This window comes from Hirundo rustica, chromosome 5 (assembly GCF_015227805.2).
Source record: "Hirundo rustica isolate bHirRus1 chromosome 5, bHirRus1.pri.v3, whole genome shotgun sequence".
NCBI classification, from domain to species: domain Eukaryota; kingdom Metazoa; phylum Chordata; class Aves; order Passeriformes; family Hirundinidae; genus Hirundo; species Hirundo rustica.
This window is the reverse complement of record NC_053454.1, coordinates 72,808,875-72,824,913: the sequence shown is the minus strand read 5'-3', so window position 1 is coordinate 72,824,913 and position 16,039 is coordinate 72,808,875. Positions and strand designations below refer to the sequence as shown.

The following is a 16,039-nucleotide window of genomic DNA, read 5'->3' as shown; positions in this document are numbered from 1 at the left end:
TGACTTTATAAGTCAGTCACATCTCCAGTAGAGTTCAGGTGAAACTTGTTCTGACATGAAACTTAATCAACTGTGCACTGAAACAGCGAAAACAGAAGGAACTGAGCATTGCAAAACGTTTAGTTACCTTAGAATGCAACAGCATGTTATTTACAGTGGACTTGTTTAAAAAACCAGTATTGATTATTGTAATGGGCTTCACTGTGGAATCACAGGTAGATATTTTTGTGTAAATACAATACTTCTGCGCTTGCGGGTATCAAAATATATTGTATCAGTGGAAAAATTAATTTTATGACAATCTGTAGGTTAGCCTGCCCTAATTGCATTTATTGTGTATTATGCTATTATGCACTGGAGAAATGGGCTGTCTGCTAGACTCTGTCATGCAGTTTGCTTTTTAGGCAGTCACTCTGTCTTTTATAATTAACACAGCCATGCAAATCTGAAGCTGCTTCCTTTTTTCTTTGTGTTATTGGATATTTTTCTTTCCTTCTTTTTTTTTTCTTTTTTTTTCTGGAAGAAAGGTGTATGGAACCAATTAGCGGGCCTGAATTTGCATATTCAACATGTAGCAATGAGACTTGATGAGATCAGTGTTGGAGGCATATGTCTGCTGTTCTCAGTCCATCTCACTCATTTTTCCATCCCTAGCTCGTTGCCTTCTTTCTCTCTGGGTGCCTTGGTCAGTATTTCATGGCCAGAAGTAACAAGGCAGGCACAAATTCCTGCTGCTCATGGTGTTATTGGCTGTCTCCTTCCCTCACATTTGAGGGACTCCTACTGACCTGGGGATCCTTCAGGACTGGGGGAGCTAGAGAAATCGATTTCCAATGCAGGTGCTCTGTGGACAGCTCTCAGAGGGTTGCTGCTCCGTGTCCCAGGGTGCTGTGCAATACCAGCAGTTTGCCAGCTCCGTGCCAGCTGCATTTTGGACCTCTTAGGCTGACACTGGCTTTATTCTTTATGAGTATCCCCCATCCCAGCTCGCCCTAAGCAGGCTGTCGAGGTGCAGCCCTTCCTTCTGTGGGGATATCGTGTCTCCTCTCTCATGGCTGGGAGCAATTCGATGCAGGGACCATCTTCACTGCACCATGTGGGTGCAGCGTGTCCTTCTCAGCTTTATTGAAGTCCAACAAATAAGCTGATTTCATCCTAATGCGTTATACAGTATTTTAAAGCCAATTAATTATTCCTCTGATCTCTGTTGAACGTTGTGTATGTGTGAGATTTTCTTCACATCTCTGCAGGCAAAGGACACGAAGTGTGTACATAGATGTGTGTGTGTGTGCGCTCAATACTGCTCGTGCAAAGTAAAATTATACAGGCTTTTATCCTATTAAAGTAGGATCACTCCGCTTTTCTTTTATTTTTCCCACTGTATCGCTTCTGTTTCTCTTTTTAAACTTTCTTTCAAAGGAAATGTCAATCTCATGATACTGCTGGAAAGTTTGAAATGCGTGGCATGTCTGCTTAAAGACTGTCATGCGCGCTGGTGTTTTGAAATCACAGAGTCTGACACTGCTCACAGCAGTTTTGCCCTGGGCATTTATAGAGCTCTTTGTTGATTTGTATGCCTGTAGCATTCAAAAGAAACTTTGGTTTGGGGATTTGTTGGTTTTTTTGTTGGCTTTGTGTGTTAAATTCTGTCTTCGTATTTCGGTGTGGGAAGATAAGAACTGGAGAAGGAAGTGTAACTACGATGCAACAAGTCCCACAGTTTAGTTTTCTTGTGTTGCATGACCTTCTCTTGCAGGTAATGCACGTTCCAGATTGTAATATTACATATGTATTAGAACAGAGCAGGAGTGATTTTGAAAAGAAAATAGTAATAATAAAAAAAAGTAAAAGGGAAATTAATTAATCACCGTTTTTAAACCCATACAAAATACGTATTGTTCCTCATGGAGGCAGGCAGTGCAGTGCTCGCTGTCATAGCCAAGCCAAGCTCTTAATGACAGCAGCGAGGGGAATATTTAGCATTCTAAAGAACAAGAGACAAGGACTGGAAAGTGAAGCTAGCATGTTCATTGCATTTTACTGGAGCGACAGGCCTTGTTGGCTTGGGTCAGTTTATTCCCCTGACACTTTGATCCGAGCAGCTTAAGCTGTTGAAAAATTTTCAGTCTTTTAACAGCACGCTTTGGTTTTTAAAGAAATATTTGACTTGCTGACATGTGATGTATTCCCTTTCTGCCTGGGAATGCTGTAGTCCATTTGTTGACATAGCCTAGTTTGGGTGTCAGTTTGACGCTAGAAGGAGAGAAGAAGTGAAGTCAAACCACGAGGCCGTAGCAGCTCAGGGGAAAGTTCTTCATTCAGAAGGCCCTTAAGTTGTTCTCATGCATTTCAAAGTTATTGTGTATTTCTGCTCATAAGCACCATTTGGACACTGAACCATTATTATTTTTCTTCTGGATGCTTTGTTAATTAATACAGGCTTCTTCAATTGCAAAACTATCTGGAATTGGTTCATTTTTAATTGTCTTTATTGTCAGTAATTAATTTGGCTTAGAGCAAATGAAGCAAATTTTACGCATGTAAAATATGAAGAATTACGTTTATTTTGCAAAGTTTTATAGAGGACCTGATTTGTATAGCTGCAAAGTGGATGCATTCTACTGAGTGCATATTAAAGCCTAAAGGTTTGTAACCAAAATAATTACTTAATTTGGAAGCTTGGGGGGGGTTACTGTTACTCGAGATTTTACTGTAGGAGTTGCACTTGGTGATTCTAACGGGTCCCTTCTGACTCAGCATATTCAATAATTCAGTGATTTTATGACATTGAACTTTGCTGTGTATTCTCTTTTCCTGATTCATCACTCTTCATTTTCACTGCTCAGATAATGCACGGTATTGCCCCAAACACATTTGTTTTGATTCTCCTTCCTCGCTGTGCTTTTGTAATTCTGCTGAACTGATTCTCATCATTTCCTTTTCCCTGTTTTTGCTTGGTGCCTTTTGTTACCGTCTCCTCATTATTATGAAATGGTCTGGTACTCTTCTTTCCTTCCTTTCAAAAAATCCAGCTGTTCGGAATAAGCCTGGGGAGAGAGACTGTGCCATTAACCTTGGTGCCGTGCTGCCAGTGAAAGCTGAAAAAGCATTTGGTATCTTTCTGGAGTTTAAAGCCTTGTCACTTCCAAAAAGCAGTCAATGATACTCTTTTCTTGGTGATGTACATCTGAATTGTTCTTTGGTTTTGATTAGTCGGAAGTAAACTGTTGGTGGAGATGTTAACAAAGGAATTCACCTGGAATTGTACTGCCGTTCTCATGGGATGGATTCTGAATAATTACTCTGTGGAGAGACTCCAGAGGGCAAAGTGATATTCAGATTAGTTTTGTTGTTTTGGTTTTGCAGGGGTTTTATTTGAATGCACTGGGTATGTCCTTTCTTTGCAGAGGGTTAGGAAACAAAGCCATGTACTCTGCAGATCCTAAGTGGAATACTGGTGCTGTGCTACAGCCCTTTATCCAATGGTCCACAGGCAGGATAAGGTCTAGAATGAAAACTTGGCAGTGTTCATGGATTCATGCACCATTTATAACACTCACCCCTCCTCAGTTTTGTGATGAACACTTTCCTTGTCCTGAAGAAGTTGCCTCATTTGCTAACATTTGGTTTGTGATGGTAAATAACCATTAAGTACAGGTGGCTGCAGCTTTGCAGAACAGAGAGGGGACTAAATATTTACTGGAAATGTTTTTAATTGAAAGAATTCGATGCTGCAAGTGACCCAGTGTCATGAACTGGTTTTTTCCCCAGAACATCTGATGGTGGGAAGGCACTTGGTACCGTTGAAGTCAACCTTGTGAAGATGGGAGAGCTAGAGGAGGGGGAGACAGACCACATCACAGCAGACACCCAGGATCAAAAGGTAGAAACTCAGTTTATTGCACAAAGTTAATTAGAATGATCAGTTGTACCAGATGTCAAAAATACTGATTACCAAATTGGCTTAAGGACTTAAAACCAGATTTCTGGAGTAAGTACTATGTACACTTATCTCCCTCAACTAAAAAAAAAACAAAACAAAAACTCATGAAAATGTACAGAGTAATATTCTAACCAGAGTTTCCTAGCCCCTTTCTTTTTTCAAGGAAGAAATAGCTTATTTTTATCTCAGCTGAATGTATTTGATCACTCCTGATACAAAAACTGTCCAGAGATTTGCCCTAAGTACAGCTTCTCTTTTCCTTGGATAGCTGCTCTGCTTTGTGCCCTTGATGTCCTGTTCATGTTGAGTTTTATGTGCAATCTGTGCCTGCAATACTGAAAAGCTGGGAAGAATGACAGGCAAACCAAAGAAGAGGTGAATTCCCTTGCAGAGGGGCAGGTTCACCTGCATTTCATGGGAGCACACGATTTTTGCAGCCCTAATATGATGCTTTACTGCTTAACACTATTCTGTGTATTCTGTCCCATGGGGAGGGGAAAAAAAAAAAAAGAAGGAAAATCGTCCCTACAGGGAATGTGGCATTTTTTTGTGTGGAAGTAACATATAGGACTATTTTTTTTGAGAAAAGGACATTATTTTCAATATCTTTTCTGCTTAGCCAAACCAGTCTGCTTTTGGGTCAAATTCTGAGCATAGGTTTTACACTTTTTTCCACCACTTGTCTCAAAGGACTTCAATGCCTTTTTAAAACAGTAGATGAGTGGGACCAGTTCCCAAAAGCCAGCAAATGCTGTGGAATCTTTCTGACTTTGAACTGTAAAACTTGCACAATACAGGCAACATGAGCTGTTTCTTCAGCCTTCTCTTCTATTTTGCTTTGCTTCCACTTCAAAATGTGGAATGGGACTCATTGAAATTATTTGAGATGTAATTAATGAGCTGTGTCTGGCCTGGGGGAGACAGAAGGTTTTAATAGCAGAAGTTTTCCAGGGGTTTCTAACACTGATGTAATTTCTGTGGTCTCTAAAGGAGTCCCTGGTTTGTACAAATCAGCCGCAGCACAGTCTTGGTTTATATGTTGATAGCGAGGGTGCACTTGTGGGAGCGCCGAGTTACTGAATTAATAAAAAATAAATGTGTTTTGAACTGGATTTGCTCACTTTTAGATAAACTACCTGCAGGAATTTTTCATGGAAGAGGAAGGTGGTGGTTAAATCCATTTCCAGGTATCACCTGGTAGAGGGCACATCGTGTGTTCCTCTCTGCCTTAAGTTCTCCACTGAGCTTCTAGGAGCTGGGGAAGCCCTGGGAGCAGAGCTCCCTGTCACCTTCAGGGACTCCCATTTGTTTTCTGGCTGGGGGTAGGAGGAGCAATAAAAAGAGATGTCACACTACCTTTAACATAGGTGTACACTGATTGATTCTGCCATGGACTTTTTATCCTTTTATGCACTAATCTTATCAAAGCGACATTCCGGCTCACTTGTATAACAAATTGCTTCAATCACGGAATGTGAGCGCATTTTAAAGACTTTTTTGTGCTTCCTGCTTTTCTCTTGTTTAAGAATTAATGAAGTGTTTTCTTGCACTGTGCATGTGACAAGTGCTTTGCCTAAAGAAACCTCTTTGAAAGCACAAAACTTGTCAGAAATTGTTTTAAACCAAAGTGCCTTATTCTTAATAAAACTTACTTATTAAGCTAAGCTATTAATATCTCTCAACATTTCTGCCATTATACTGGTAGGAAACATTCCTGTTTTATTATGGAACAGCTGATCATGTTTTGTAATTTTCTTGACTGTAATTCTGATTGTATTCCAGTGTCTTGGAACAGAAATATAAAGATAAAAATGTAAATGACAATTAAGACTTGGGAAGTTTCTATTATTATCAGAGATGGTTTTCAGCCTGCCTTTTATAAACTGCCGTGGATTTATTTCAGACCCCTGAGTGTGTCACATTTGTGGTTGGATTTCTTTTGCAGTGTGCATTGGTTCGTGAGTGTACAGCCACTGAAGGCATAAGTGGGAAAGACAACCTGCCTTCCTTGAACGCAGGTAAGAATTCCAGCATCTGTAAGTGATGGCTCTTGCAATGTCTGGTCCTGAAGAAATCACACAGATTCGTGGCAGAGCGCATAAATGTCTCATCAAATGCCGCACAGATGTTCAAGTTCAATATTTTAGTGTTTTATACGTATTTGACATTATCATTTTACTGAGAAATTTGAAGAAATGTGTGTGCATTCTGCTTTCTGAAGCAGTGCTGAAATCTCCATCTCCTACATCTTTCCTGTTCAGTGATTTTCAAGACTGTCAGTGCCTTCCACGGGCATAGAATTTATACCATTAGTTTGTGTCATGTCACTGCATGGCGTTGTGTGAAGTAATTATGCATTATTTGGAAGTGAATAGCCCGGACAATCAATCTCTCTCGTAGCTGATGAAGCGGCAGTTTCGGTTTGATCTGGAAACTGTCCTAGAATGAAAGGAGCTCAATGTTGGCAAGGCAATTCTCAATTCTAGGTCAACTCTGGGCTTGAGTGCATGGTGTTAAACTAGATCTATTTCTCTTTCATTACGCTGAGAAATATTACATGCTGATATGCTGCGCCATAAAACTTTTATTAGCCCACGTTTATGGGTGTGCATCACTCTGCAGTAACAATGTCACAAATAAGTTATATGGGTCAGCTGAAACCACAGCGCTGTCAAGAATTCACTGTTTGCTGCGTACAGTTGAGGAGGAGGAATGTTACTGGAGTTTTACAGCCTTTTAAAACCTTTCCTGAAACTTTTTCATCTGACTTCCCTGACGTGGCAGACTTATTGAATCAGCTTTGCCGTCTGAAGGAAGCACTAAAACAATTAAGTTTTTCCATATATGCCTGAATGCTGTAATTTTTTTCTGTGAGTTGAGACAGAACCAGAAACAGTTTCATCTACAGAACTACCATTTATTTTCATCAATGAAAGTGAGAAAGATATTATTAGAGAATTACTGAATGTGCAGGAACTACATCAGGCTCCAGAATTTCCTGAACTGGAAACAACTGGAGGCAGGGAGGATATCTTGTGTCTCTAGCTATCTGTTTTTTCTTGGAGACAAGACAGAGCCAGTTGGAGGATTTGGTATAACTCAGCGCAGTTCTTTGATTCTGATTCTGTATGTCATCCGGATTAGTGGGACTTGAAGAAATGACATTTCTGTTCAGAGAACGATACTGATTCACGACTGATTGTTTTCTGTTTGTTGCCTCTATTGTGTGGCTTTGATTGGGGTTTTTTGTTGACTTCTTTTGTGTGGGAAACTGCTGTAGGTTGTGAATGTCTTTTGTTGGAACTTCCAAGCTAGATGTCGATTTTAGGAATATTGAAGTCTAGCTTAATTTGTCAAGAATATTTGCACGTGGTTCTATAGTTTATCTAGACAGCACTTTCACGTTTATTGTTCTCATATATAAACAATACAAAACCACCCACCCACCCCTATAAACATTGCTAGGGTTTATAAAGTCAAACATACGGTGGAGGACTTTTTTTTTTGGTCATTTTTTGAGTTTTGAGGGGTTTTTTTTAAAGAATTGAGAGGAAGGAGCAGAACTGCAGGTGCCTATGCAAGAAATGACAGCATGCAGGATATTGGAAAAAGTTTGCACTCGCAGGAAGTTCGTTCTGATGAATAATTACTCTTTGGTCTGTTTCCTGTACTCATGACTTTCTCTTCTCGTCCAGCATCGTCTCCACTTTCCTGCTGGCACCAGGCACTGGTTCCAGGTTTTGGCAGTGCCACTCTTTTCACTGAATTCCCGATTTCTTTCCTTAGAAAATCCTTTTATACTGCCAGCCTCTTTCCCCAACCCATCAGACGTTTTGCCCAGCATACCTGTGTGACTGGGCTTCCTGTGGATTAAGGCTCTCTGTGTTGCCTGGAGACAGACTGGATTTCTCCTGGTACCTGTGCAGAAGTGTCAGGAGAGCTGATAACGTCACCAGTGCCTGCGCCGCTTTCCCTGCCGCGCTGGTACAGGGCTGCCCTCAGAGCAGCGTGCGTTCCATATACGTACACATTTAGTGCCTGCGTATACTGGTGTAAAGCTTTCTGGTGCTTTCTGTTCCTTCTTGTTTATCAGGCCTTCAAAATGAAACTGAAAAAAAAATACCCCTCTGTGAATCCTGAAGCCTGTAGGCATAGAAGCACGCTGGCGTTCTTCTGAAATTTAAATCTTAGGCTGGGGAATTCGCAGCCCTCCAGTGAGTTAGGAGATGCTTGCTGAGTGAGTGGGAATGAGTAGTGTATTTCAGAGCCTTATCCCTATTCCATCTATACCCCAAGAGATTGAATTTACGTCTCAAAATTCAGTTATTTATTTAGAATTCTGGAGAGTTTGCCAGTTTGGTTGCGTGTAAAAAAATTGCGTACTAAATAAAAAAGAGAATAAAGGGTAATTGAAATTAAGCAAAATTAAGAAAGCTGTAATTATTATTCCTGAGGTAATACACATCGTACGCCTATGCTACAAGGAAAGATATAAACAGAAACACTGTTAGTAAATTAATATATGGCAGACATAGGCTTTGATCTATGTTCAATAGGGAATGAAAATAAAACCATAGTATTTGATCTCTTCTTATTTTTTAAATTCTACTTTCAAGGGAAGCAATGTGAAGGATATTGCATGGAATAAAAACCACAGAGTTTTTCATATTTCAAAATGAGAATGTCCAAAAATATGGATGGGTAAATATATGGCATTGGCTTTTAGGCTTGATGCTGTAGAGAAAAGCTTTTAAAATAGGCTTCTCTTTTTTTTAACCACTGCAGTTCATGTGGATTTTGTGTTCTTAATGCCTCTCATGATCACTGTCTAAATACAGGAAGGATTATGTTTATGAAGCTTCCACTAATTTTAATAACTCCTTTTTATAAAAGCCAGTTCTAGTGTTGCCATTCTTGTTGTTTGGTGCTTTTACATGCCCTCTAGAATTCTGTTCTACACAACTTGTTATAGTTAGGAATTTATTATTGTTGTAATTGGAAAGGAAGACACTTCAGAGATTTTTATGGAATCCCATGCCTTCAGTAATTCTGTTTATACGGAGAACATCAAGTACTGTGCAGCTTTTATTGACAGTCTCAAGCTTTAGCAGTACTGCATATTGGAATTATTTGGATTCTTTGGGAAAAATTCCCAGGCTTTTTTTCTGAGTTTGTAAATGAAATTTTCTTCCTAAAGCCATGGAGATATGATTCGGCCATTTTAAAAAACTTACAACACACTTGAGATTATCCCCATCTGAAAACTCAGACCTGAATCAAAGACCTGAAAATTCAGCTACTACCTGGAGAGGAGTTTAATAATTCTAGCAACTATAAAAGTCACAACTTTGGATCCATATTTTCAGTGTTCTTTGTGCCTTGCTGCAGTCCTGATGGGTTTCCTGAGGTTTGTTTTGTTTCTCTGGGATGGTGGTGGTGACGGGGGAGATGGGAAGAAAGAGATGGTTCAGCTTCGTATTTGCATTAGGTTCTCACAGATTAATGTGTATTTTTCAGTGTAATGGATTCTGAGCGTGAATTTAAGGGCTGTTCTTGGAAAAAAGTCCTTTGATAAACTCCTTAGGAAGTAGAAATGAAAAGGTAAAATAAGGAAAATAACCTTTTGTATCTGGGGCATCATAATTTAAAACGTCCTGGTAATATGTTACCAGCCTGCTCCCTACTGATCACAGGCACAAGAGAAGAAAACAAACCCCACCCAAAAATTATTGTCTGCTTTGGCAGTTTTCTGTTTAAGGTCAGACCTGAATTAGCCCTTAGCTTCCTGAGCTCTCCCTGGCCTTTGAAAATTGGCATTCCCTGCCTTGTTAATGGGAGATGATTGGCGTCATATATCAGCTTTGCGAATTGACAGAAACTGATAACGTTATCCACGGGACTGATTTCATGGATTGCAAGAATCTCAGCCAAAGAGAGGGAAAATAGGGAATATGCCCTGCCACATATCTTAACCAAGGGATGTAGTAAAGCCTGAACACTTGGTGAAAGCTGATCACAGGCACAGGACTTGCAGATGCTTTTTTCTGTAGCTCAGTCTGTGTGGTGAGGATCCCTAAACTCTACAAGTGAGTGGAAAAATGTTTGAACCTCGAGATATTTTGGGTATCGGTAGTGAAGAAAAATTGTTGTTTTTCATACGTCAGAGATGTCAAGCATCTCTTTGGCTTATTTCATGACACTAAGTCAGAATTTAGTTTTTGAAAGTAAAATCACTAATAACTAACGACAACCATTCGTCTCCAAGTAAGCTTATCAAAGTAGTCAAACAGGAATTTTTCTTCCTCAGCTTTTTCCCCTATTTGTTCTTTCTGGAAAACAAGAGCAAGGTAAAAAAAAGAGAAAAAGATCGAAAGGAGAGAGTAGAAATTTCCTGCCTTTATTATACAGCATCATTGTAAGATCTGAACAGAAATGGACCCAGCATGTGAAAGAAAAACCATGATGGGTTTTAAGCATAATCTTTCAAAATACCAAAAACTGTGATTTTCTTAGGTCATGTTGCAACAGTGATCTGAAAACAGTGTGTGGAACATATTGGCAGGGCTGTTACATTTATTTCGATGTAGTGGCAGTGTCCTGACCACATCAGCGATCAAGATAACTCTAATATGGTCAGAGGTCAAGTTTCCTTTGATGCAGAATTGTGTGTTAACTTGTGTTAATGATCTGTGTGTGCATGTCAAGGGGAAGATGCGCTGAACTCTGCAATGTATTGGAATTGTGAGTGGTTCTAGCAGGTGCTAAGCAGTGGCGGTGGCTGTTCCTTGTTCGTTTGTGCGTTCTGTTTTTCCTAACTTCAGCTTAAATGGAAGAAAAGAGAGCCTAATTTACATTCTCACTACTTTGAAGACCTAAATTCAAAGATTACCTACTCTGCTGGCAAAATGTGATTTATTGATGTACTAGTAATGCTTTGTACTCCACACGCTGGGATAAAAATAAAATAAATATTAAATGTTTTTCAGTAGAATTTTAACGGTTCTAAAATCAATTTTGTAAGCAGGGGGGAAAAGAATATATTAACTTTTGCAGGTTATTGTCATGAATTTTCAGAGTCACGTAGCCACAGTAAAGCAACGGTATTATTTTTCCTCTTTGCAGTGTTGAGAAACCCAGTCTGTAAGTTATATAGATTCCCTACTTCTGACAACAAGTGGATGCGGATCCGGGAACAGATGGCTGAGACTACCCTCTCTTTCCATGTTCCTAAAGAGCTAATAAATCTGCACATAAAGGAGGACATGAGAAGGTAAGGAAGAAGCAGCAGCAATAGTAAGTACTAAATCTTATTTTCCTGATTGGAATCATGCAAATGATGAGCTAAAAATTATTAATTTGATGTATGAAACGGGCACTTTCTGGCTGCTAAGAATTTACAGTTGTAATTGAGCAACAGAATTGACTGCCCAGAATTTTTAGGACTCCAGTGACCTCATAAGTTCTGAGCAATGAACTGTGCTAAAGTGCGGTGGTGACTTTAAATCTGTGAACTCCAGCATTTGGTTAACAATATCAATATTTTGGAATATTTAACATTTTATAAAGAATCAGCAAATGGCAGCGGGGGTGAACAATATTGTGGTGTGTTTGGGTAGAGTTAATAACACACACAAACATTATGCAGCGGAAAATGACATGATTGTTGTGAGTAAAGGAGCAATGAGGATAAAAATGGCGTTCCTCTAGCTAATCTAAATTAGTGGGCATAAGGAAAGGTTACCAAAGTAACGTTTGTTTGAAACCTTAGTTCATGTTTGGCTGTGTAACCAGAAGGGATATCTGAGGATCATTACAATGTGCATGGTCTGGAAAAAAAGGAGACTAGGCAACACAGGTGTCCCAAAATCCTTTCTATGCCCAATTTCCCATTGCAGTGACTAAAATGGCAGCCTGTCCTTGAATCCTTGGAAGCTGTGCTGATCAAATTTGGGGAAACCCCTTTATTTTAAGAGTTCCAGGGCTACCCTGTAGGCAATGCCTCGTTTTTCCAGTGCTAATGCTGATGTAGAGGATATTGCCTCCTTCCCCCTGAAAGTTGTTTGACACATCGATGGCAGCTGTGACCTAGTGCTGCATCCCAAAGCCGTCCTGTGCACTTTCAGGCCATTCCTTCCTGTTGTGGTTTACAGAGGTTGTTTGCTCTGCAATATGAAGCTTCTTTTCTTTTTTTGTTTACCCCATCTGTTGCTTCTTGTGTGATGTTTTTATGCCAATAGAACGGCATGTGGGAGACTGGAATCTCGATTTTAATAAAGTCAGTGGACTGACACATACTTATGCATGGCGATGATGGGTTATAAAAATCCTATGAATTGTGATAATGCTTTATTTTATTCATTTAGTACTGTGTTTAGGCATTTATGGCCTCATCTTGTTTGAGAATACTTATGTGCGCGGTTGTTTTTAGTAAGCAATAAAAATAGATTATGCTGACTCTCACAGTTCATGCACTTCCCATATTTTCATTTGCCCCATGGGTAAATGCCTTTTAAATGTTAGAGGATTACTTTAACCACTTTTACTACTACTGCATTATTCTCTCCAAAGGTATAAAGCCTTGGAGAGAATAAAGTAACAGCTCTTGTTGTTGTTTCATATGATAGAATTTACCTCCCTGGATAAACTCAGAGTAAAAAAATCACCACTGTGGGGTTTTCTCCTCTCCAAAATAAAGAAAAGATTCGAGAAAGAAACAGAAGTAACAGTTGCACAAAGATTGAGATAAGCGCTTCTGATTTTCCTGATTGCCAACGTGGTTGAGCTGCTCAAGCCTAATTGAAATTGTGGATGTGAAAGAAAGAGAGGCAGAGCAATTGATACAGGCTGAGGGAGGAGATATAAGACCAAGCACAGGGAGCAACACCACATGGAATGCTAGCAGATGGTGGGAATTGGGGCATCTATCAGCGTATAAAGGTGTGGGTTGGAGCTTCAGCTTTGTCTGGGCTTTCCTTTTCAAAAGAATTGCCAGGAAGTGTGTTCTGTAATCTGGTAAAACATCTGAGGAGGATGCTGCTGTAGCAGGTGTAAGCATACACTGCACCACCTTCAGGCTGTTCTCTTCTGAAGTATTCTTCTCTGTGTCTTTCCCCCCAGTTAGTATAAAAGGATAAATGTTTTTTCTCACAGAAGCCACTTCTTACCATACTCATCCTGTTTAATTTTTATTGTGGCTTCAATATAGTCAGGTCTGAGGTAATCACCTATAAAAATATGCAAGTAAGTGTTAATCCTATTCAGTATTCATTATAAATTGTAGTTTAAATTCCGTTTTCTCACAGTTAAGGTTGTTTATCTCTTGATAAAACTCCAGAGTTCATTGTTAACCCAACTCCGTCATTTACCGACATGATACTTTGACATGTGTAACCTCTAAGGGTATTTTAGTTCAGGTTTCAGTGTAATTTTTTTAAAGAAATGCATGAATTAAAGATTTTATCCTTCAAACCTCCCTGAAAAAAATTTTGGTAGGAGCTATATGGTAATTTTTATTGTTCTTGTAAGGGTCATACAGTCTGCTTTGCTGGTTTTTATTACAAAATTGTTTCTGTTTCCTCTTTGAGGTGTACCAATGAGTCCTTTCTGCTGTTTTTAATATTTCTTTACACAAATCTGGTCCAGATATTTTACATGTGTCATGCAAGATTAGCCAAGAAGTTCTTTGAATCTAATGATTATAAAAAAAGACTTAGCTTTTAATGATTTTTCAGGAAGTTGCATGACCAATGTAATTGCAGCTTGCAGTTGTAGATGCAACTGGTGTAACTGGATCAGCACAGCAAGAGATTTGGCTGAAAGGAAACTCCACCAATACTTGAATTTGGCCCGTGGCATTTGTGATCACAACTCATAAGCAAATTTCAAATATAAATTACTGAGTCTAAACCCTCTCCAGACTACAAAGCACACATGCAAGCTTTCTCCTACACCAGAAATTACTGCCCTGTCCCATCAACACTAGGCTTTATTTTGGTGCACATCTATGCAGTCTATATCTTACTTCTTCCATGTAGCATTTTGGAATGATGACAACGTTCAGACTGTCTGAAAAATACTTTTTTTTCCTACTTTCTCTTATTACACATCTGTTGTGAAATGGAGCCCCAGGCACTCAGGCCATGTGTTGGGAGTAGGCTTTGGCATTTTTGGACATTTGGATGTTGGAATTTGTTTCTGAGTAGTATCATTGCAAAAGTTTTGTATTGATAAGGAGTGACAGGATTTAATAAAAGTGATTTTGGGTAAACTTACCATGATTTCTGAAGATACTTGAACCAACCACATTCAGAGAGGCACTGTTACTATGCTTATCCACTTAGGGATTTCACAACATTGTCTCTTACAAGCACCTTGTTTTCAACACTTGAAAAGTTCCCAAACCTGTCAGTTAAAATGTAGCTCAGATACGCACAAATGCAGTATTTACCTCATCATGTATCAAAAAGGATGTGAAACCTTTCTCTTCTTACTCTCCATCAGTTACTGCATAAAGGAATGTGAGTATAGGAATACAGGTGTAGCTTGACTTTTGTAAACAGTGTTTAGACACTTGTCCTCATCAGACAAGATCTGTTTTAAATCCCAGTAGTTTATAAACTAAAGGATGAAATATTGTAGTGAATGAACACTGCATAATTTTCTCTCCTCTTGGTTTCACAGTTCACCACCGATTTTGGAAGATACGGCCCCTGTGAAAGTCTAAGAGGGGCTTTCACAGGTGACTTAAGTAAAATTTTCTGGATTTTACTTTGATTTGGGGTGTTTAAAGTTGTACTGCCTTGGAAAGGAGTGACTTCACCTGATTTTTTTGTGACAGTTACCTCTCCACGACGTTACCTAGAATTCAGCGGTGCTGAATCCACAAAATGCTAATTTACATTCTACATTGAAGCTGCCCTCTCAGAGGAGGCTTTTTTTGCCAGAATCCACACAGGTTTTGAGACTCCAGGGAAATCATTCAGTATTGGTTAGCAAGGGCTGCTGTGATTCCCAGATGTTATATTTGTGCACAGCATGCCCTGAGGAAGGCCATATTGAGCAAATTAGAGCCTCCCACAATATGGTGAAAAAATGCAAAATTGAAGGGAAAAATTTTGTCAGTTCCTGATGCTTAAGGTATTAGGGTGACTAAGAAAGCTTTGTACAGTTTTCTGGTGTTGCTTGTGTCGTAGAGATCCTCACTTTGTGTTTGGATTGATGCATTCTGATTAATAAACTTGGGGAAAATAGAACACAGAAGCCTGGAAAATGTTTGAATGGTTGAGTAATCGTTCAGTTAATAATGTGATTAATCTTGCCACCTGTATGACTCCAAGCTGAAAGAAGGAAATAAAGTTTTAAATGTAAACCGTGAAAGTTAAAATGGTTTTGCTCTTAAGCTGATTTCACTGTATTCTGGCAAAACAATCAAAATTGAAAAATAACCAACCAAAAAAAAAACCTTAAAACAATTCTAGACACTACTGCTAATTACTAAGATATAATTTAGGAGAAAAGTGTAAATTCCACAGATGTCATTCTAAGTATTACTGAATTTGAGACTCTGCAACTGTCCGATGCAGGAGAATTCTCCTCCCCTATTAAATGCAAATCATGCAATTAACCCCAAATGATCATGCTCTTCAAAGAGGTTAGGGTTTTGAAAGATAAATCCAAGTAAAAAAATATCCAAGGAAGGGAGAGAGTTTAGCAGGGAAAGAGTTTAAGGCAGGAATGGAAGGAAAAAGGTGTTAAGGCAGGAATGGAGAAATTAGTTTCATTTAGCCTATATATTGTCTAAACTTTTGTGTAATAAAAAGGGGGTGGTGGTGGAGAGAAATTAAAAAGGAGCTTAAAATTTTCCGCTCTTAGGAAGAGTATAAATCATTTGTAGACCCCAGTCTATTCTCAAATGTATAGGAAAACAGGCTTTAACATATTTATAAATGTATTTGATGCTTTTTTTTGAGGTGGGTAGTTTGCTCCTGTGGTTCTGGGATTTTTTTTGTCTGTTTTGTTTGTTTGGGTTTTTTTCTGTTTATTTGTTTCTAAACAACTGTTCAGGGCATGCGAAAGATAAGGACACCCTACATTGCA

General features: G+C 39.1%; 1 protein-coding gene across 8 annotated transcripts in view; it reads left to right on the top strand.

The window, feature by feature from the left end:
* Nucleotides 1-16,039, top strand: part of INPP4B (inositol polyphosphate-4-phosphatase type II B) — a 281,153-nt gene that overhangs the window by 175,993 nt on the left and 89,121 nt on the right. For all 8 annotated transcript variants that reach the window (XM_040063945.1, XM_040063946.2, XM_058420537.1 and 5 more), the window contains 3 exons: nt 3,772-3,883; nt 5,889-5,961; nt 11,066-11,213. In XM_040063945.1, coding sequence (XP_039919879.1) covers nt 3,772-3,883; nt 5,889-5,961; nt 11,066-11,213 — 333 coding nt within the window. The remainder of the gene's footprint in view (nt 1-3,771; nt 3,884-5,888; nt 5,962-11,065; nt 11,214-16,039) is intronic.